This window comes from Barbus barbus, assembly GCF_936440315.1.
Source record: "Barbus barbus genome assembly, chromosome: 43".
NCBI lineage: Eukaryota > Metazoa > Chordata > Actinopteri > Cypriniformes > Cyprinidae > Barbus > Barbus barbus.
Window position 1 is genome coordinate 26,289,952 of NC_136721.1, and position 22,148 is coordinate 26,312,099.

At 40.0% G+C, this 22,148-nt stretch overlaps 1 protein-coding gene across 5 annotated transcripts in view; it reads right to left on the minus strand.

Moving 5' to 3' along the window:
• Positions 1 to 1,507: 1,507 nt before the first annotated feature.
• The window catches only part of LOC306862881 (protein zer-1 homolog), a 31,990-nt gene continuing 11,349 nt past the window's right edge, over positions 1,508 to 22,148 (minus strand). For 3 of the 5 annotated variants that reach the window (XM_079405921.1, XM_079405923.1, XM_079405922.1), the window contains exons 10-17: positions 21,314 to 21,529; positions 20,529 to 20,570; positions 18,675 to 18,794; positions 18,436 to 18,551; positions 18,171 to 18,359; positions 16,059 to 16,156; positions 10,689 to 10,791; positions 1,508 to 2,105 (exon numbers count right to left, since the gene is read on the minus strand). In XM_079405921.1, coding sequence (XP_079262047.1) covers positions 2,048 to 2,105; positions 10,689 to 10,791; positions 16,059 to 16,156; positions 18,171 to 18,359; positions 18,436 to 18,551; positions 18,675 to 18,794; positions 20,529 to 20,570; positions 21,314 to 21,529 — 942 coding nt within the window. In that variant the 3' untranslated portion in view covers positions 1,508 to 2,047. Of the gene's footprint in view, positions 2,106 to 10,688; positions 11,106 to 16,058; positions 16,157 to 18,170; positions 18,360 to 18,435; positions 18,552 to 18,674; positions 18,795 to 20,528; positions 20,571 to 21,313; positions 21,530 to 22,148 lie in introns of all 5 variants that reach the window. The other 2 variants (XR_013783619.1, XR_013783620.1) reach the window with 1 other exon arrangement.

Genomic DNA, 22,148 nt, shown 5'->3' on the forward strand with positions numbered 1-22,148 from the left:
TTGTGTCATTAGTTACTCTCCCTCATGTCGTTCCAAACCCATCTTCGGAACACAAATTAAGATATCTGTGATGAAATCCGACAGCTCTCTGACTAGTGTACAGACTGAGGAGGAGAAGAAGAATTGCTGAATAAAGTCGCAATTTTTGTTAGTTTTTTTACACACACAGTATTCTCGTAGCTTCGTAAAATTACGGTTGAACCACAGATGTCCTTGCTGCGTTTCTGGACCTTGATCGTGATTTGTGGTAGTAACCTTGCTGTCTATGCAGGGTCAGAGAGCTCTCGGATTTGATCAAAAAATATCTTAATTTGTGTTCCGGAGATGAACGAAGGTCTTACAGGCTTGGAACAACCTGAGGGTGTGTAATTAATGACAGAATTTCATTTGTGGGTGAACTGTCCCTTTAAGACCTCAGCGCTGATCTCCTCGTGGGCAGAGCTCCCATTTACTTACGATTAAAAATGCAAATATTGCAGAAATAAGAGCTCTGCCTGAGGAACACGTGCGTGCATCTTCTCTATATTAAAAACACATGAGTAAATAAGTCTTACCAGCTGTCCAGAGAGAATCTGATGCTCTAGAGCCCGGATCCGCTTCTGATCTGGTTCTGCAATCTTCACTTTACATGATCCACCATGACGTCATAAATCAAGTGCATACATTTTCTTTTTGAACAGATACTTTTACACAAATGAGGAAAACCCCTCGTCTATCATTTCACCTCAAAGATTCTGCTAGTAAAAACTTTTAAACCTTTACATTAGGTTTGTAAATAAGGAAAATCAGTTAAAATGTGTTTTTAAGGATGAGTAACTCCCTATAAAACTGTTATTTGGAAATAAATACATACACACACAAAAAACACTGCATGTTAGAAGCACAAAAGAAATGTCAGGTATCTTTTGCTGATATCTGAGTTTCATAATATTCTGTATTTGATGATATTGTTAAAAGAGTTAAGAAACATCCTAAGATTGATTGTTAAATTCTGTATTAGTGAATAACAGGCCTCTTTTACAAAGAAAGATCTTTCAACAGCAGACAAAGCACAGATATTTAAATATGAAAATATCTCAAGCTGTTCCCACACCAGGAGTCTGTAGAGATCCTCTCATACACAGGCGTTTCACTGGTTTAAAAACACACCTGATGAGCGGAGATAATAGAATCACAATCATCACCGTCGCTGAGAAATAACGACTGGAACAGAGTGTTGGACAACTATTATTATTATTAATAATCTCTCTTTACACCCAGTGTTGTGTGGACATCTTACTTCAGTACATCATGGTTTTATTGCAGTTCAGAGTCGTGTAGAAAACCATGCGCCACGATAAACAGCACAAACCTGCAGGAAACGCAGATCAAAGCTTGTCTGATAAACCATCATCATCATCATCATCGTTGTTCCAGGAGATAAAGATCTGATCCCGCTGCCAGTCGATCACGTTCAGCATGAGATTGCAAATAAAAAGTGAATATGATTAAAAATACAACATAAGAATGATGAGCTCCCCAAAAGAGAATCGCTTTAATGTGTGATTGAATCCTCCGCCGGGACCTCCAGAGATTTCCAACTGGGAGTGTTTACAGTGACGCCATTAAAACATCCAGACGAGAACTTCCTTCCAACGCAAACAGAGGAACCGGTTCCCTCAGGATCCATCATGGACCCTTGAGAAGATTCAGTCAAGCTTATATGTCCATCGCTCTGCCTCAGACAAATAATCACGGTTGTTCCTTATAAAGACACGAGCAGAATGTCCTCTCATACACACACACACATTCGTTCGGGCATGTCATCATTTACAAATAAAAACAGAGAAAAACACCCCTAGAATAGCGCAGCTCTCACTGCTGTCCATGTGCAACACAGAAACGAGCCCGACACACACACACACACACACACTCGTGAGCTCACTGTAGTGTGACGTGACAGACGTGTGTTTTAGGAGAGCAGTGAAACGTCCTCCTTTCTGTGCCGTCAGTGCCAGTGAGGAACATCACGCAGAGAGACGTCCGGCGCTGGTGTCCGTCACAACCTTTAACTGCTGGTGTCCATCGGATCCTCCTTGAAGTTCTCGCAATGCTCCATCACTTTACTGCACACACACACACACACACACACACACACACACAACACTATGTCAGACCAATCCAGAACTGCTTCTCTGTTTAAAATGTCATTATATGACATGAAATACACAAAAAACAGACCTTCAGCATGATTTGATTCATGAATGACTCTTTTGAATGAACTGCTCAAACGACTCACGAATCAGTCATTCATGATGCAGTGGGTTATGAGAACTTATTCCACTCTTTGTGTTTTTTCAGTGTAATATTGTGTGTTAATGACAATGTGTACTTTGTGTAAAGTCATTCCCAAAACTTTAACTATAGCTACTGTATACTGTATGCATCTCTAAAGCTCTATAAAATGATCAAACGTTGCTGTTAAACCTTGATAGTTTAGAGTGTTTTATCCAGTAGAAGCTCTTTTAGTGTAATTGTTCAGCTGCTGCTTCAGTGTCAAATCTGGACTGATTTTGATCAAGTAAAGGTCAGAATAACTGCAGTCATATCTCCAGATGAACTCTTACTGGACTGAAGCAGCTCAGCTTTACTTGATTCTCCATCAATCATCTTTTAGTCTCAAATCTGATCATCAGGATCTTTTGAGGAGCGTTTATTTCTTCATCTCTCAATCAGCACTGCATTATATGTTTGGATCATTTAAATCTCATCTTACTGAGACATATTACTGGAGATATAGAGCGACCGCTGATATTTAGATCATTTTATGTCAGTATCTGCTCTACTGTTATAAACATCTCATTGATTTACATCACAAGCTTCAGAATCTCATCATAAACATCAGCATCTGCAGCAAATTCATATTTTTGCTCAGTTTGAGTCTTTGAATAAAACAGTTGTTTTTCCTTCAATATTCTCACTGTATCAGACTATATGAGCCATAAAAGCCTGATGGAGCAAATATTATACTCAACCATTTTTTTCTTGACTATTATTTCAAATAGTCTTCAAATGGGAGTTTCTTCCTCAAAAGAATCATTAATGGAATCATGAACCAGTTTAACAAACAGATGAAACTGGAGAGTGTGTGTGTGTGTGAGAGTGTGTGAGAGAGAGGGGCTGTTTCTCAATTCCAAGAACGCAGAGAACGGACTTGTGTTCTCGTGGAGACCGGTCTTGCCAAGCTTTCTTGGAAGAACAAACTCGGAAGGACGTGAGGACACAGAACGCACTCTTATGAGAATTGAGATGCGCTGTGTTCTTGCTTAACTGACTGCATAAGCCGTGTCCAATGAACAATAAATATAATATAACAAACAAATTTCATAACTTAATAAAACATTTCATGCTATTATAGATATTTTCATATAATTGTATATCGTTTTAATTTACTGTGTTAAATGACTATGTTAAGATTCATTTTAATATGCAAAAAAAAAAAAATGCAGACTTTCTCAAGGTCTTCTAACTTTATTAAAATTAAGCAAAAGAAAACTATAAATGTTTACTTTCAACTTCCAAGAGGCGTCCAAGTACAACCCCAATTCCAGAAATGTAGGGAGGTTTTTTAAAATTTGAATAAAATGAATACTAAAAGACTTTAAAATCACATGAGCCAATATTCTATTCACAATGTTTAAACTGAGACATTTTACAATTTTATGCACAAAATGAGCTCATTTCAAATTTGACGCCTGCTACAGGTCTCAAAATAGTTGGGACGGGGTCATGTTTACCATGGTGTAGCATCTCCTCTTCTTTTCAAAACAGTTTGGAGACATCTGGGCATCGAGGTTATGAGTGTCTGGAGTTTTGGTGTTGAAATTTGATCCCATTCCTGCCTGATATAGGTTTCCAGCTGCTGAAGAGTTCGTGGTCATCTTTGACATATTTTTCGTTTAATGATGCCCCAAATGTTCTCTATAGGTGAAAGATCTGGACTGCAGGCCAATTCAGCACCCGGACTCTTCTACTACGAAGCTATGCTGTTGTATGCAGTTTTGCATTGTCCTGCTGAAATGCACGTCATCTGGAGGGGAGCATATGTTGCTCTAAAACACTTATATAACTTTCATCATTCATAGTGCCTTCCAAAACATGCAAGCTGCTCATACCATATGCACTTATGCACCGCCATACCATCAGAGATGCTGGCTTTTGAACTGAACGCTGATAACATGCTGGAAGATCTCCCTCCTCTAGCCCAGAGGACACGGCGAGATTTACAACAAGAACTTTTCCACTTTGAAACAGTTCATTTTAAATGAGCCTTGGCCCACAGGACACGACGGCGCTTCTGGACCATGTTCACATATGGCTTCTTTTTTGCATGATAGAGCTTTAGTTGGCATTAGGGCTGCAGCTAATGATCATTTTTTATTGTCGACTAATCTATTGATTATTTTTTCGATTAGTCGACTAAACTACCGATTATTTTCCAATTAATCTATTTAATATTATCAGTTGATGAATTCTTTAGTTAAACTATCAATAAATAATAACAGTAACTTCTGCTATTAATCTTTATTTTATTCAAATGTTTTCTCATAATTAATACTTTACAAAAATAAATAACAAAAAGAAAATAATTACAATAAATAAAGAAAAATAACAACAAGAAAGAGAAAAATAAAGAAATAATAACAATAAATAATTAATAAAAAGAAAAAAATAATAGCATTAAATAATTAGATATATAATATATAAATAATTAGCAAGAAAGAAAGAAAGAAAGAAAAAGAATTACAGGGCAGTGATACAATCAATAGAAATGCTCATTATGGCTGCATTCACAGTTGCTGTTTGGGACTGACAGCAGTTGCTTACCGGTGAGAGACTTGAAATGTTTTATTTATTCAGCAGAATAAAACATCTGCTTGAATACATTTCTGTTATGAATGAACAGCTGAAGTCACAACCGCATTCAGGACATTAGAGCGACAGAATCAAAAATGAATGGTGTCATGACACTGGGAAGTTTTATCACAGTTGACAGCCCGTTTTTAATAAAGGAGCCCATCGAGGCTTGTCCAATCCAACACACAGTTAAACAACTAACAATGCCTTTAAATGCTTTGTTAGCGAGTGCAGAGAGTGCGTTTGGTGCACGCGTCTCAGAGCTCGCGCGATCACACCCACGGCACTGTCGGCAGCTCCAGTGGATCTTAAGTAGTGATCGACCGATACTGATTTTTTTTATAACCGATACCAATTATTTGTATGTTTATGTGCCTGATAACCGATATGCAGAACCGATATTTATTTACTGTTAGAAAGTAAATAAATGACTGCGTGAAGTCCATACTTCACTTTTTTGAAAAAGGAGGTTTTTCCTCCTTTCAGTCATCTTAAATGTTTTGAGAATTAGCAGTCTTTCATGCAGGGCTCTAGACTCATTCTTCCCACTGATCTCACTTTTGCGACTAACTTTCTCAGTTGGTCGCACGAGCACATAATTTGGTTGCAATTAGTTTTTGCACATTTGAACATTTGATTAATCGATGCATGCTGATGAACTTATAGTTTATAGTTATATGGTAACGAAAGTGTTCAACATTCAACTCGTTCTTTTTCATCGGTATTATTTGTGATTTAAATTTTGTGATCAGGAAGTCCTTTTTTCGTGCGCTTTCACTTTCAAATTTGCGATCTTGGTGTCACATTTTACAAGAAAAGATAATTGTCTGTTTTGCTTATATCTATACACCTTTCATTTTTTAAGACTAAAACAAAAGATGGATTCATTGTTATTCTTAATTAAAAAGCACAACAATAAAACAATACCTTGACAATGACAAACTAGCTTACATAACATTTATTAACAAAAACGAATAAGAGGAGGCATGGCACAGGACACACCACATGCTGTACTATATACCGAGTATACTACAGAATGTTTAGCAAACTCTGAGGAAGCAAATAAATATATATATTTTTTAAGGAAAGCCTCCATAGCATAACGTGAGGTAAACAGCAAAGATAACAAGCTTCTCAAAACGAAAACAAAAAGAAAAGTCAAACTAAACTGGCTGTCGCTGACAGGACTTGCATGTTTTTTCTACAAGAATACCACCACGTTCACCTTCTCTGGTTTAAGAAGCGGTCTTTTACTTTAGTTTGAAAACTAAATCCTTCGTTGCGCACCTTCGCGCTCGTGCTGACGCGGCGAGTATAAAGCAGGCTCTACTGGAGCGCTCGCGCTGACGCGGCGAGTATAAAGCAGGCTCTACTGAAGCGCTCGCGCTGACGCGGCGAGTATAAAGCAGGCTCTACTGAAGCGCTCGTGCTGACGCGGCGAGTATAAAGCAGGCTCTACTGAAGCGCTCGCGCTGACGCGGCGAGTATAAAGCAGGCTCTACTGAAGCGCTCGCGCTGACGCGGAAGTATAAAGCAGGCTCTACTGAAGCGCTCGCGCTGACGCGGCGAGTATAAAGCAGGCTCTACTGGAGCGCTCGTGCTGACGCGGCGAGTATAAAGCAGGCTCTACTGGAGCGCTCGTGCTGACGCGGCGAGTATAAAGCAGGCTCTACTGAAGCGCTCGTGCTGACGCGGCGAGTATAAAGCAGGCTCTACTGAAGCGCTCGCGCTGACGCGGCGAGTATAAAGCAGGCTCTACTGAAGCGCTCGCGCTGACGCGGCGAGTATAAAGCAGGCTCTACTGGAGCGCTCGTGCTGACGCGGCGAGTATAAAGCAGGCTCTACTGGAGCGCTCGTGCTGACGCGGCGAGTATAAAGCAGGCTCTACTGGAGCGCTCGTGCTGACGCGGCGAGTATAAAGCAGGCTCTACTGAAGCGCTCGCGCTGACGCGGCGAGTATAAAGCAGGCTCTACTGAAGCGCTCGCGCTGACGCGGCGAGTATAAAGCAGGCTCTACTGGAGCGCTCGCGCTGACGCGGCGAGTATAAAGCAGGCTCTACTGAAGCGCTCGTGCTGACGCGGCGAGTATAAAGCAGGCTCTACTGAAGCGCTCGTGCTGACGCGGCGAGTATAAAGCAGGCTCTACTGAAGCGCTCGTGCTGACGCGGCGAGTATAAAGCAGGCTCTACTGAAGCGCTCGTGCTGACGCGGCGAGTATAAAGCAGGCTCTACTGGAGCGCTCGCGCTGACGCGGCGAGTATAAAGCAGGCTCTACTGGAGCGCTAGCGCTGACGCGGCGAGTATAAAGCAGGCTCTACTGAAGCGCTCGTGCTGACGCGGCGAGTATAAAGCAGGCTCTACTGAAGCGCTCGTGCTGAAGCGGCGAGTATAAAGCAGGCTCTACTGAAGCGCTCGTGCTGACGCGGCGAGTATAAAGCAGGCTCTACTGAAGCGCTCGTGCTGACGCGGCGAGTATAAAGCAGGCTCTACTGAAGCGCTCGTGCTGACGCGGCGAGTATAAAGCAGGCTCTACTGGAGCGCTCGCGCTGACGCGGCGAGTATAAAGCAGGCTCTACTGGAGCGCTAGCGCTGACGCGGCGAGTATAAAGCAGGCTCTACTGGAGCGCTCGTGCTGACGCGGCGAGTATAAAGCAGGCTCTACTGGAGCGCTCGTGCTGACGCGGCGAGTATAAAGCAGGCTCTATTGGAGCGCTCGTGCTGACGCGGCGAGTATAAAGCAGGCTCTACTGGAGCGCTCGTGCTGACGCGGCGAGTATAAAGCAGGCTCTACTGGAGCGCTCGTGCTGACGCGGCGAGTATAAAGCAGGCTCTATTGGAGCGCTCGTGCTGACGCGGCGAGTATAAAGCAGGCTCTACTGGAGCGCTCGTGCTGACGCGGCGAGTATAAAGCAGGCTCTATTGGAGCGCTCGTGCTGACGCGGCGAGTATAAAGCAGGCTCTACTGGAGCGCTCGTGCTGACGCGGCGAGTATAAAGCAGGCTCTACTGGAGCGCTCGTGCTGATGCGGCGAGTATAAAGCAGGCTCTATTGGAGCGCTCGTGCTGACGCGGCGAGTATAAAGCAGGCTCTATTGGAGCGCTCGTGCTGACGCGGCGAGTATAAAGCAGGCTCTACTGGAGCGCTCGTGCTGACGCGGCGAGTATAAAGCAGGCTCTACTGGAGCGCTCGTGCTGACGCGGCGAGTATAAAGCAGGCTCTATTGGAGCGCTCGTGCTGACGCGGCGAGTATAAAGCAGGCTCTACTGGAGCGCTCGTGCTGACGCGGCGAGTATAAAGCAGGCTCTACTGGAGCGCTCGTGCTGACGCGGCGAGTATAAAGCAGGCTCTATTGGAGCGCTCGTGCTGAAAGCACCTCTCTTCACGTGATCAGTGAAATCTGACTCCTGCTATAATGTGCTGCGGCTGGCAGCGCGCGCTGTATGAAGCAGACGCTTTGGAGTAGCGCAGACCAGCCACTCGTACAAATGCGACCACGTCAAATCTTAACTCGCGGAAAAATTACCATTTTGGTCGCAGTCTAGAGCCCTGTCATGTTAAATTTAATCTTCGTATTACAACAATAAAAAACATTTTATTTATAAAAAGCTTTAGCAGCAACACTAATATTAGCAGTAAGCAAAATAAACGTAGAATGTCTAATGTTTTCAAATGGAGAAAATAAATAAAGGACAGGAGTCATATCAACTTTAACTACAGTTTTAGTAGGTTTATAAGCTGTTTAATAGGCTAAAGAGTGAAGAATAATTCACTGGATAATGTTAATTCACGGAATAATATTCTCTGGAATATTGGAATATAACAAGCATTGTATTTTATTGCATTTCTCAACTGGTGCAGTTTATCTGTGCATTTACACAGAACTATAGGCTACTCAAACTGCGATCGATCGCGGAGAATTTCCATAGAGTTGTATTAATTTAGATGTTTATAAACTAAATAATGGTTATATAGTAGGTGTTAATACAATTTAGGGTGCTTCAAAAAAGTGAATCTTGTTAAAAGTTACATGCGGTGTCCGAGCTGAGCATTTCTTGAGCATCAACCCGCTGAGTGAACTGCAATATGAAAGCGGCTTCACGAGACTAATGATGAGCATATAGACAACAGACAGAGAATTCAATTCAGCGCTTTTATTTCCAACATGCAATCATTCATGGCTGTGTTATTTAATTCATGCAAAGTTACGTCTTTATTGGGAGAGGACTTGACTGATTATCTACATGACTCCGACTTCACGAGACTAATAGACCACAGACAGAGAATTCAATTCAGTGCTTTTATTTCCAACATGCGCTGATTCATGGCTGTGTTATTTCAGGCAAAGTTATATCTTTATAGGGACAGGGCTTGACAGAGTATCTTATTTCTCATATTTCTTAGAGCCAAGTTGCATAAACTATATATCAGGCATTTATGTAATACATCTAATTTGTGCATTAATGACTGTAATATTAAATAGTTTACTAACTACAGCAAATCAAGTACCTGCATGCCGTTGTTGTCTCGTCTCCCCTCAGATGCGCTGCAATTGCGATCCTGCACGCAATTCTCAAAACGCCCACAAGATGGCGGTGTTTATCGGTGGATCCGATATTACAAAACCGATATCAGATTATGGAAAAATTCTTAAATATCGCGAAATCGATATATCGGTCGATCTCTAATCTTAAAATGAACATGAATAATTTCTCCGTCTCTGTGAGTGAATTAAACCCATCATGATTATATAGGTAACTCGATGTCCCGTCCTGTTCCATTCATTCAGCGCAGCTTTCAATGCGGTTGTGAATCCTGACAATGTAAAGGCGTCAGTTCAGCTATATATGCGGTTCTGACTGTCGTATAATAATATGCTCTATGAACGCAACTCTATGAAGTGATATTGCCATACTAGCCTTTACCTTCTGCTCTAGAGTCTTGTTTTGTGTTAAACATGGCAGAAAAACAGACTTAAGTAGGGATAACTCCAGGCTCGTGCAATGGGCGTGGCTCAAGGTGCGACTCGAAGCATTCAATGCTAATCAGCGTATTTTCAACGTAATTGATGACGTCGACGAATCGCTGCAGCCCTAAACTGCAGATGGCATGGCGGATTGTGTTTACCGACCGTGGTTTCTGGAAGTATTCCTGGGCCCATTTAGTAATGTCAATGACAGAATCATGTCAATGAGTGATGCAGTGTCGGCATCCAACAAAAGTCTTCGGCCTTGTCCCTTACACACAGAGATTTCTCCAGTTTCTCTGAATCCTTTGATGATGTTATGCGCTGTAGATGATGAGATTTGCAAAGCCTTTGCAATTTGACGTTGAGGAACGTTGTTTTTAAAGTATTCCATAATCTTTTTATGCACTCTTTCACAGATTGGAGAGCCTCTGCCCATCTTTACTTCTGAGAGACTCTGCCTCTCTATGACATCCCTTTTATAGCTAATCATCTTACAGACCTGATGTCACTAACTTAATTAGTTGCTAGATGTTCTCCCAGCTGAATCTTTTCAAAATGTCTTGCTTTTTCAGCCCTTTGTTGCCCCCGTGCCAACTTTTTTGAGACCTGTAGCAGGCATCAAATTTGAAATGACCTTATTTAATGGATAAAAGTGTAAAATTTCTCAGTTTAAACATTTGTTATGTTCTCTATGTTCTATTGTGAATAAAATATTGGCTCATATGATTTGAAAGTCTTTTAGTTAAAATTTTATTCAAACTTAAATAATGCAAGATCACCGAAGAACACATATTGAGAAACGGCCTGTGTGTGTGTGTGTTGTTACCGTGCCATGTCCTTGGTCTCCTGATGAGAGGACTCCAGCTCCAGAACTTTCTGCAGCAGAATGACGCCGCCCTCCTTTATCAACAGAGGGCAGTATTTACTCGCTACAGGACCAGACCACAGAGAGAGAGAGAGAGAGAGAGAATGAAGCCCGTTTGAACTGAATTTAATGAGAATAAAGAATGTGTTTGTGTCATCATGAAGAGCTTTAGACCCCTCGCATTGAAAAACAGACAATATTAAACTCAGAAATTAGTTGAAGGAATAGTTCACCCAAAAATTAAAATTCAGTCCTGTCTCTATCATTAATAAGTATGTCAATAAGTATGACTGTGAGGTGTAAATACACCCAAGATCATCATTCTGTCATCATTCACTCTCTCTCATGTAGTTCCAAACCTGTATGAGTTCCTTTCTTCTGTTGAACACAAAAGATATTTCAGGACGCTACGCTCCACCTGACTAGTAAGCCAATTCTCAAATAACTGCTATGATGACTTTTGTTCTACCCACTTAAAAGATAGAAGTACTTGCGTTGTCCAATCTATACAGACTGTGTCTGTTCCCCGAATAGCGAGGTCAAAATATAAATTTAATGCAGGATCTAGAAAAAATCTGATTGTGATTAAACCAGAAAAACACAAAATAAATGAACAAAAACAATTTTTAAAGCTTGGGCTCCTAAATATTAGATCACTCGCACCCAAAGCAGTTATTGTAAAAGAAATGATCACAGATAATAATTTTGATGTACTCTGCCTGACTGAAACCTGGCTGAAACCAAATGAATATTTTGGTCTAAATGAGTCTACTCCACCGAGCTACTGTTATAAACATGAGCCCCGTTAGACTGGTCGTGGCGGCGGTGTGGCAACAATATATACCAGGGGTTCTCAAAGTCTACATTCAAAGGTCCAAATCTGAATTTTCATCAGTGTCAAAGGTCCGGAACAATTGGTTATTACAAAACGTGTTTTTAATAAACATACATAACATATAACAAATAAACACTCTTTAAAAAAAAAAAAAAGGTTCCCTTTGCATTCAAAATACTTTAATAACAAGTGCAAAAGTGGCAAAACAATTCATTTAAGTGTCAGCAGTAGAAGTCGACCTATAATGTTTTTTCTCTGGCCAATGCCGATATTTAGAAATCAGGGCAGCCTATGGCCGATATATGATGCTGATTTTTTGGGCCGATTTTCTCTTTTTTTCCCTTTATATCAAAAGAGAGTTTGCGTAAATGGTTATTGCAGGGCACAAGGCAGTAAGAGTAGTAGTAGTAGCCTAATTCATAGTAATAATAATACATGGCTCAAAACTTAAGCACCTTCTCAAAACAGTTCTGAAGCATGCTTTTTTGTTTATGTTTGCTGACAGACAGCAGTGTTTCCCGCAGACTAGCAAATGCAAGTTGATTCTCTGCCAGCAGGAGGCGCTGTTGGAGCGTGATATATAGCTGTTTCCCCGGTAACGACTGTAATCAAATAAGCGCTACTTTATCAGCCATTACAGGAAAGACCAAATGAAAATTGGCATCAAAGCTTTTCTGAAGAAAACGGACAGTTCTTTTAAAAGATACATTCATATAAAAACACCCGCGCAGCATTTTATTTTTGAAACGCGCAGTGCTCAGTTTATTCAACGAAGTATAAGCCTTTTGGAAAATCTATTTGTAGCGGTCAGTTTTGATATTGTGACAAGCCGCCACAAATAAATGTATACACTGGGCACTGCTATAAGACAAATTGCCATAATATAAGTGATAGCAAAACAAAACAAAAATATTAAAATATTAGCGGTGAAATGTCGCCCGATTACGTCAAACGTCATACGCTCACTGGATGTCATGATGATGACAACAAATGTCATGAAGGAAAAGTTTCAATATCTCGCCTGCAATTTCGGACCTTCTCCAAAAGACATAAAAAAAATAAGAATAAATAAACAAATGATTTACAAGTTTAACGTGCGTTTATCAAAGTAGGAAATATAATTAGTGTTCTTGAAATATGAAATAGAAGCGGGTCCGGATTGAATTCCCTCCGGGTCCGGATCCGGACCAGAGTCCGGACTTTGAGAAGCACTGATATATAGTGATATTCTCAATGTTACTCAGAAAACAGGATACAGGAGGTTTAACTCATTCGAAATACTTCTGCTTAATGTTACACTGTTAGATATGCAAAATAAATCTCTCCTATCTCTTGCTCTGGCTACTGTGTATAGACCGCCAGGGCCATATACAGATTTCCTAAAAGAATTTGCAGATTTCCTCTCAGATCTACTAGTTAATGTTGATAAAGTGCTAATTGTCGGAGATTTTAACATTCACGTTGATAATACAAATGATGCGTTAGGACTTGCGTTTACTGACCTAATAAACTCTTTTGGAGTCAAGCAAAACGTCACCGGGCCCACTCATCGTTTTAATCATACGCTAGATTTAATTATATCGCATGGAATTGATCTTACGGATATAGATATCGTACCTCAAAGTGATGATGTTACTGATCATTTCCTTGTATCGTGCATGCTGCCTATTACTGATATTAGTTATATGGCTCCGCGTTATCGTCCGGGCAGAACTATTGTTCCAGCCACCAAAGACAGATTCACAAATAACCTGCCTGATTTATCTCAACTGCTCTGTGTACCCATAAATACACATGAACTAGACGAAATGACTAGCAACATGGGCACTATCTTCTCTAATACATTAGAAGCTGTTGCCCCCCTCAAATTGAAAAAGGTTAGAGAAAACCGTACTGCGCCATGGTACAACAGTTATACCCATTCTCTCAAGAAGGAAACTCGTAATCTTGAGCGCAAATGGAGAAAAACTAAATTAGAAGTTTGTAGAATAGCGTGGAAAAACAGTATGTCCAGCTATAGACAGGCTCTAAAAGCTGCCAGAGCAGAGCATATCCGCAAACTCATAGATAATAACCAAAACAATCCAAGGCTCTTATTTAGCACAGTGGCTAGATTAACAAATAAACAGACACCACCCGATCTAAATATTCCCACAGTTTAATAGTAATGACTTCATGAATTTCTTTACTGATAAAATAGATAACATCAGAAATACAATATCAAATGTAGATTCTACTGCGTCTAGTATTTCAGCTTCATTCATCGCACCCAAAGAAAAACTGCAGTGCTTTACAACTATAGGACAGGAAGAGCTAAATAAACTTATCAGTGCATCTAAACCAACAACATGTTTATTAGATCCTGTACCCACTAAACTACTGAAAGAGTTGTTACCTGTAGCAGAAGAACCGCTTCTCAATATTATTAACTCATCGTTATCTTTAGGTCACGTCCCAAAACCATTCAAGCTGGCGGTTATTAAGACTCTTATTAAGAAACCACAACTAGATTCTAATGAACTGGCAAATTACAGACCCATTTCAAATCTTCCCTTTATGTCTAAAATTTAAGAAAAAGTTGTGTCTGCTCAATTGTGCTCCTTCTTGCAAAAAAAATTATCTCTATGAAGAATTTCAGTCAGGTTTCAGGCCTCACCATAGCACAGAAACTGCACTTGTTAAAATTACAAATGACTTGCTTCTTGCTTCAGATCAAGGCTGCACCTCATTGCTAGTATTACTTGATCTTAGTGCTGCGTTCGACACTATAGACCATGATATACTCATAGATCGATTACAAAACTATACTGGTATTCAAGGGCAGGCTTTAAGATGGTTTAGATCCTACCTGCCCGATCCCTACCACTTTGTTCATTTAAATGGAGAGTCATCTCAATTATCACCAGTAAAGTATGGAGTACCACAAGGATCTGTCCTAGGTCCTCTGCTATTTTCAATATACATGTTGCCTCTTGGTAATATTATTAGAAAATACAGGATTAGTTTTCATTGCTATGCTGATGATACTCAACTATATATCTCAGCAAGACCAGATGAAACTTCTAAACTAAGCTAATAGATTGTGTTAAAAATATAAAAGATTGGACGACCAATAATTTCCTCCTATTAAATTCAGATAAGACGGAGATATTACTTATTGGACCAAAAAACAGTACACAGAATCTCTTGGATTATAATTAGCAACTAGACGGATGCACTGTTACGTCCTCTAAAGTAAAAAATCTGGGTGTTATATTAGACAGCAACTTGTCCTTTGCAAATCATATTTCCCATGTTACAAAAACAGCATTCTTCCATCTTAGAAACATTGCCAAGCTTCGAAACATGCTTCCTGTTTCTGATGCAGAAAAGCTAGTTCATGCATTCATGACCTCTAGACTGGACTATTGTAATGCACTGCTAGCTGCTCGTCCTGCATCTTCAATAAACAAGCTACAGATAGTCCAAAATGCAGCGGCTAGAGTTCTTACCAGATCAAGAAAATATGATCATATTACCCCAATTTTACAGTCTCTGCACTGGCTACCTATTCAGTTCCGTATCATTTACTAAATATTATTACTTGCCTATAAGGCCCTAAATGGTTTAGCTCCTGCGTACCTAACTTGTCTTCTACCACGCTACAATCCAACCCGCTCCCTAAGGTCGCAAAACTCTGGACTTTTGGTAGTACCTAGGATAGCAAAGTCCACTAAAGGAGGTAGAGCTTTTTCACATTTGGCTCCCAAACTCTGGAATAGCCTTCCTGATAACGTTCGGGGTTCAGACACACTCTCTCTGTTTAAATCTAGATTAAAGACACATCTCTTTAGCCAAGCATTCACATAATGCATCTTATAATCTTGTACTGCAGTTATATCTGATCAAATGTACATTATTATTATTCTTTAGCTTGGGTTGAACACATCATTTTTGCTTCGATGGAACAGCAGCTACGCTAATTATGTCTCTATTTGTTTCTCTGTTGATTAACATCCCGTGGTAATTAGGAATGACAGAAGCTTCAGTCTGGATCCAACCCTTAAATGATCTGAGATGACCGAACACCTGAGAAAAGATAATACCAACCCCTCAGAGGACCTCAGAGGATGCCAACGCTCAGACAACACACAGAATTACCTAATCTTGCCATAAGCTAAATATATTACGGTTCTGCAACATATAAATATATTCCTGTAGAGCTGCTTTGCAACGATTTGTATCGTAAAAAGCACTATACAAATAAATAAACTTGAAAGAATGTATGTAAACATAGTTTTTGTCCCCATACTATGGAAGTCAATGGCTACAGTCAACTGTTTGGTTACACACATTCCTCAAAAAGACTTCTCATACAGGTTTGGAACGACATGAGAGAGAGTGAATGATGACAGAATGATGATCTTGGGTGTATTTACACCTCACAGTCATACTTACTGAGATTATTTTGGGGTGAAATCTGATCAAATGAGAATGTTTCACAGTGAAATACTCACGGTAAACAGACACCAGGTTATAAAGTGCCCAAGTGGCCCAGTGCTGACTGACCGGAGCGCAGCTCTGAGGGAGGAGACGCAGGATGGGCTCGAATGACCTGCAGTCGGACCACAGAGAGAGAGAGACAGATGGACAGACAGACAGGTCAGTGACAAGGTCTTTTAAACAGATAACATTGGCCTGATTATGTAAGTTAAGATCTTAACTAGTTTCTCAGCCATTAGACAGGCAAACCTGTCTTTCATTAAGATGATTTAATTAATGGAGTCAATGGTGTTAACTCTTGTGTGTCAATTAAAAAAAAAAATTACACAAGAGGTCCTTAGAGGATAGAACATGAATTATTATTAATATTTTCCACTCGTTTTTTTTTTTCACTTACATAGATTTTTTTAACCAACATCAGTTCTGATCATACCAACCAAAATTTCATTGATTTTCAGGATTTTAACCCTGTAAGTAAGTGCCTGTTTGTTTACATAATGCCCCTGTTGTTTTTTCATGATAAAAACTGAAAAAATAATTTTGCATGTACTGAATACTACACAGACGTTTGTTCTGGATTATTACAGTCTGGGATAAGTCAGTGATTAGAAACTATATTAATTTTGATGAATTATTATTTCTTGTGCACTATAAGCTCACACAAACCCTGATATATATACCAACAATTACATAATTTCAATAAAAAATTTTTAGCAGAAGCAGAAAACAGGAGAAAATCAAGTATTTGGTTTATAGGACAAACGTCAAACCAAACCAAAATAGTAAAACTTGAAGCCTTGTGAACAGAATGGATTTTTTTTTGCATTAACACAAAACAAAATGTCCCTATTGACTAGGAGTGGGCATCGTTTGAATTTGATCAATTCCAATTCTGATTCCAATTCTTATCGATTCCCATTTTTTATTCCAATGTGGTCAAAAGTTTAGATATCAAACATATTTATTGTGGGTCTCTTTTTGCAAAACATTTAATTGCTGCTGAATCCCATGAATAAAAATCAGCCGGCTACATAAAAACTGGACTCGATTAAGAGCTGTTTGTGTGTAGAATAGAGTCGCACGATTCTGGATAAATTTAGACTTTTATTTATTTATTTTTTTTAATGGAGGTTGTAGTTCTCTCACAATTCTGAAGAAAGAATATTAGACAACTAAACAAAATCTGATGTAATTTCTGAATGGAATGATTCAATGACTCGCTCAAGATTGACTTGATTCATTACTGGATGAATCAGTGTTTTTGAATGAATGATTCAAAGACAAATACATTTTAACAGCTCCTTTTCATCCAGCTAAAAATAAAAGATACGCACACAGAAATTGAAATTTTAATTTTACAACAAGTATCTGATTCCTTTGCTTTCTCACCTGCCTCATTTAGTTCGGTTGAATCGCACTAGAGTTCGTTTGGGCAGGTGAGGAAGCAGCAATCGCACTCGGGTGCGCACCAAAAGCGGACCAAACAAGCGTACCCAGATCTCCTTGAAGAGGTGGTCTCGGCACACTTTCAAACGAACCCTGGAACGGTTCGTTTGTGGTGAGAAAGCAATCCGACCCAACGGACCCACGAACCAAGCGGTATCATAATTCATAACGGGAAATATGTTATATAAAAAGCAGCAGTCAGTGTCTTTTGTGTCTAGCAGTCAATCGCTTTGAGTACCCTGAAAAGCGCTATATAAATGTAACAAATTATTATTTAGTGAATGCAAGTGAGAATTTGTGAGAAACTTTGATTTTGTTAGTGCGAGTATTTGTTATTGCAGTTGAAAACCAAAGAGCACCTCTTCCTATTAAAATGTTGTGTAATTAATTACTCTTCTCCGCGCATTACAAGAATACTGTCCTGACGAAGCCTCGATTCCCTCTCGCTGTAACTGCATTATATATATATATATATATATATATATATATATATTTCACTTGTATTCACAGACAGATAGATATATATATATATATATAAAATGCAACAATGTTACAAATGAATCCCTGTTTCGGAACAAAGCAAACGATCTACAGGTCTGAAAGTAAGTCTGAAAGTACCCTAAGTGTTTAATTCTGGAATTGATTTCAGATTCCCAACCCTACTATGGACGCTGACGTGCCTGTAGTTGATGTTGCGTCGCGAGTTGACGTCCCAGCTCTGAATGGCCGCCCACATTTTGTCCATGACGTGTGACCTCTTGGGCTCCTCCATGGTCCAGACCTCCGAGCCGTCGAACATGATGTGCGACAGGACCCCGCAGGCGTTATAGGACACCTCGATGCCGTCCGCCTTACTGTCCAGCAGCTCACTGCGAGAGAGCCGCAGCGTTAGACACTCAAACAGCAAACACCGAGCCAATGAGGTGCAGAGAAGCACTTTCACACCTGAACACCGAGATGAACTGTCTGGTCAACAGCTGCGGCCTCAGCGCCTTCACCTCGGCCACGTTACCCAGAAGCCCCAGCATGTTACGGTGCAGCTCCTGCTTATCAGGAAACTCCTGCAGGAGAGCAGAAACCAAACGCATGAGGGATGAGCAGAGCTTCTGCTGACAATCATTCATTATTCAGGCTGCGTTTGGAACGGCCGAATACAATATACACTGAAACTGTGATGAACGGACCTTCAGACAATCCAGGAAGAGATTCATGCCGTTACACTCCAGGAACATCTGACAGTTATCAGGCGTCTCGTCTGTGATGTTCCAGAGCGCGCTCCAAGAGAACTCCATCACCTGATCACACTAAACACACACACCACAGTTAACTCTGACTAAAACCAGAAAAACACATTCCCATTAGCAGAATCACATTCATTACAAAACATTACTTAAAAAAACAAACAAACTGAGATAAAATACATAAAAAAAAGTTCATGACTTGTAATAAAAACTAACAAATTAGATATAAAAAAAAAAAAAAAATGTTTTTATAACTTTAAATTACTTGAAATTAAATAAAAATAAACGTACACTTATTTTATTTCCAAGGCAACATCTCATATTCATTTTATTTAAAGCTGAAGTGCAAAATAACTAAAACAAAAACTAATCAAAATTACAAAAACACAACAAAACTACTGAAGCATTCATTAAAATTAAAACGAAAACAAAAAATTGAAATATGAACAAAACTAATTTTATATCAGGGATACTGAAATGACACTAGCACAGGCATCATGAACAGAATGAATCAGCGATGAGTCCGCTTCACTAATGAATCAGCGATGAGTCCGCTTCACTAATGAATCAGCGATGAGTCCGCTTCACTAATGAATCAGCGATGAGTCCGCTTCACTAATGAATCAGTTATGAGTCCAATTCACTAATGAATCAGCGATGAGTCCGCTTCACTAATGAATCAGCGATGAGTCCGCTTCACTAATGAATCAGCGATGAGTCCGCTTCACTAATGAATCAGTGATGAGTCCGCTTCACTAATGAATCAGCGATGAGTCCGCTTCACTAATGAATCAGTTATGAGTCCGCTTCACTAATGAATCAGTTATGAGTCCGCTTCACTAATGAATCAGCGATGAGTCCGCTTCACTAATGAATCAGCGATGAGTCCGCTTCACTAATGAATCAGCGATGAGTCCGCTTCACTAATGAATCAGTTATGAGTCCGCTTCACTAATGAATCAGCGATGAGTCCGCTTCACTAATGAATCAGCGATGAGTCCGCTTCACTAATGAATCAGTTATGAGTCCGCTTCACTAATGAATCAGCGATGAGTGTTTCACTAATGAATCAGCGATGAGTCCGCTTCACTAATGAATCAGCTATGAGTCCGCTTCACTAATGAATCAGTTATGAGTCCGCTTCACTAATGAATCAGCGATGAGTCCGCTTCACTAATGAATCAGTTATGAGTCCGCTTCACTAATGAATCAGCGATGAGTCCGCTTCACTAATGAATCAGCTATGAGTCCGCTTCACTAATGAATCAGCTATGAGTCCGCTTCACTAATGAATCAGTTATGAGTCCGCTTCACTAATGAATCAGCGATGAGTCCGCTTCACTAATGAATCAGCGATGAGTCCGCTTCACTAATGAATCAGCGATGAGTCCGCTTCACTAATGAATCAGCGATGAGTCCGCTTCACTAATGAATCAGCGATGAGTCCGCTTCACTAATGAATCAGCGATGAGTCCGCTTCACTAATGAATCAGCGATGAGTGTTTCACTAATGAATCAGCGATGAGTCCGCTTCACTAATGAATCAGCGATGAGTCCGCTTCACTAATGAATCAGCGATGAGTCCGCTTCACTAATGAATCAGCGATGAGTCCGCTTCACTAATGAATCAGCGATGAGTCCGCTTCACTAATGAATCAGTGATGAGTCCGCTTCACTAATGAATCAGCGATGAGTCCGCTTCACTAATGAATCAGCGATGAGTCCGCTTCACTAATGAATCAGCGATGAGTGTTTCACTAATGAATCAGTGATGAGTCTGTTTCGGTAATGACTCACCATTCTGTCCAGCAGCTTCTTCTGGATCAGATTCAGCATCGTCTGTGACAAGAACCATTCAAACCATTAGATGGACACAGATGCTATGCGTTACATGCTAACAGTCTAATGCTATTCCCCTTTTGAAAGCATTAATGAGAAATGCACTGATGGTATTAGACATATGAACACATATACAGAACACATCAAATACAGTAAACAGAAGCTCAAACCTCACTGGTTCAGTGTTGAGAAAAAAAAGTATTAAATTAAATGTTCATCACATTAAACTACTTGATTCATATGTATTGCTTTTATGACGTTATTATATGGAAGGATTTTGGAAGCTTGAAAAGCTTGAAATCTCAATGGATGGACAAAAATGATGAGGGAACATACGGAATGAAAAAGTAGAAAAAAGATCTGCACACTGTTAATCCCTTTATTTTAAATGTTTAAAAAGCGACGTTTCGTTCAGAAGACCTTCATCAGGCAAACACATACAAACAGAAGCAGTTTGCCTGATGAAGGTCTTCTGAACGAAACGCCGCTTTTTAAACATTTAAAATAAAGGGATTAACAGTGTGCAGATCTTTTTTCTACTTTTTCTGATCACTTTTTGATCTTGCACCTGATCGAGATACTCTTGGATGTCCGTACCTTCTTTTTTCATGTGGAACATACAGAATGATCATTTTTGAGTGAACCATCGCTTCATAAATGCAGCACATTACAGATGACTGTCCAGAACCAGAGCGAACATCTAAACTTCACAGAAACACAGAGCTCAATGAACAGCACACAACCTTGACGAATCCCATCTTGCCGACGGCTTCTTTGTGGTCGTTGTCGACCTGACAGACGAGCGCGTTACACAGATGGACGGCGATGCGCTGGATGGACTCGTCCTGACGCGCCGGCTCCAGGATCTTCAGCAGCAGCAGATTGACTCTGTGATACTGGAACTCCAGCTCCTCAGGAATACTGAAGTTACAGAGCGTCAGACAGCAGTTCCTCTGGACCTGAACACGCACACACGCACACACACACACACACACACACACACACACACACACACGTATTAATCCTGCACTGCTGCCTCAGATCACAGGAGCCTGTTTGGAACGGCCTTCATTGGTTCTGTCTGAGCAAGTGTGTGTGTGTGTGTTAGGGCTGTCAAAATGGCTGAAAAACTATTTTGTACTTAGATATTATCAATATTCAAATTATATTCGAATTTTAAAAGGCATAATTTCAGCTTTTGTCTTCTCTCCTGAGGGCGCATTGAACAAAATATTACTAATGCATGTTTCTTCAAATCAATAAAATAACATGACTATCTTTGAAACAAGTACATGTTTAAATTAATGTTTATAAACCTTTTTTTTATTTATTTATTTATAATTAAGTTGCTTAAACAATTAGAAACAAAACAGCATCATGTATGTATGTATAGTATAATACAAAGGACTGGAAACCAATCACAAAGAATACTTTTTCATTTATGGGAAATGGGAAAAAACCGCTATAAAGTCTCGAGACACGTTTTTTAAAAGTTGAATTTACATTAAATTTTACATGCTTTTTAATAAGGGTGTGACAAGACACTTATCCCACGAGACGAGACTTTTAGACTTTTTT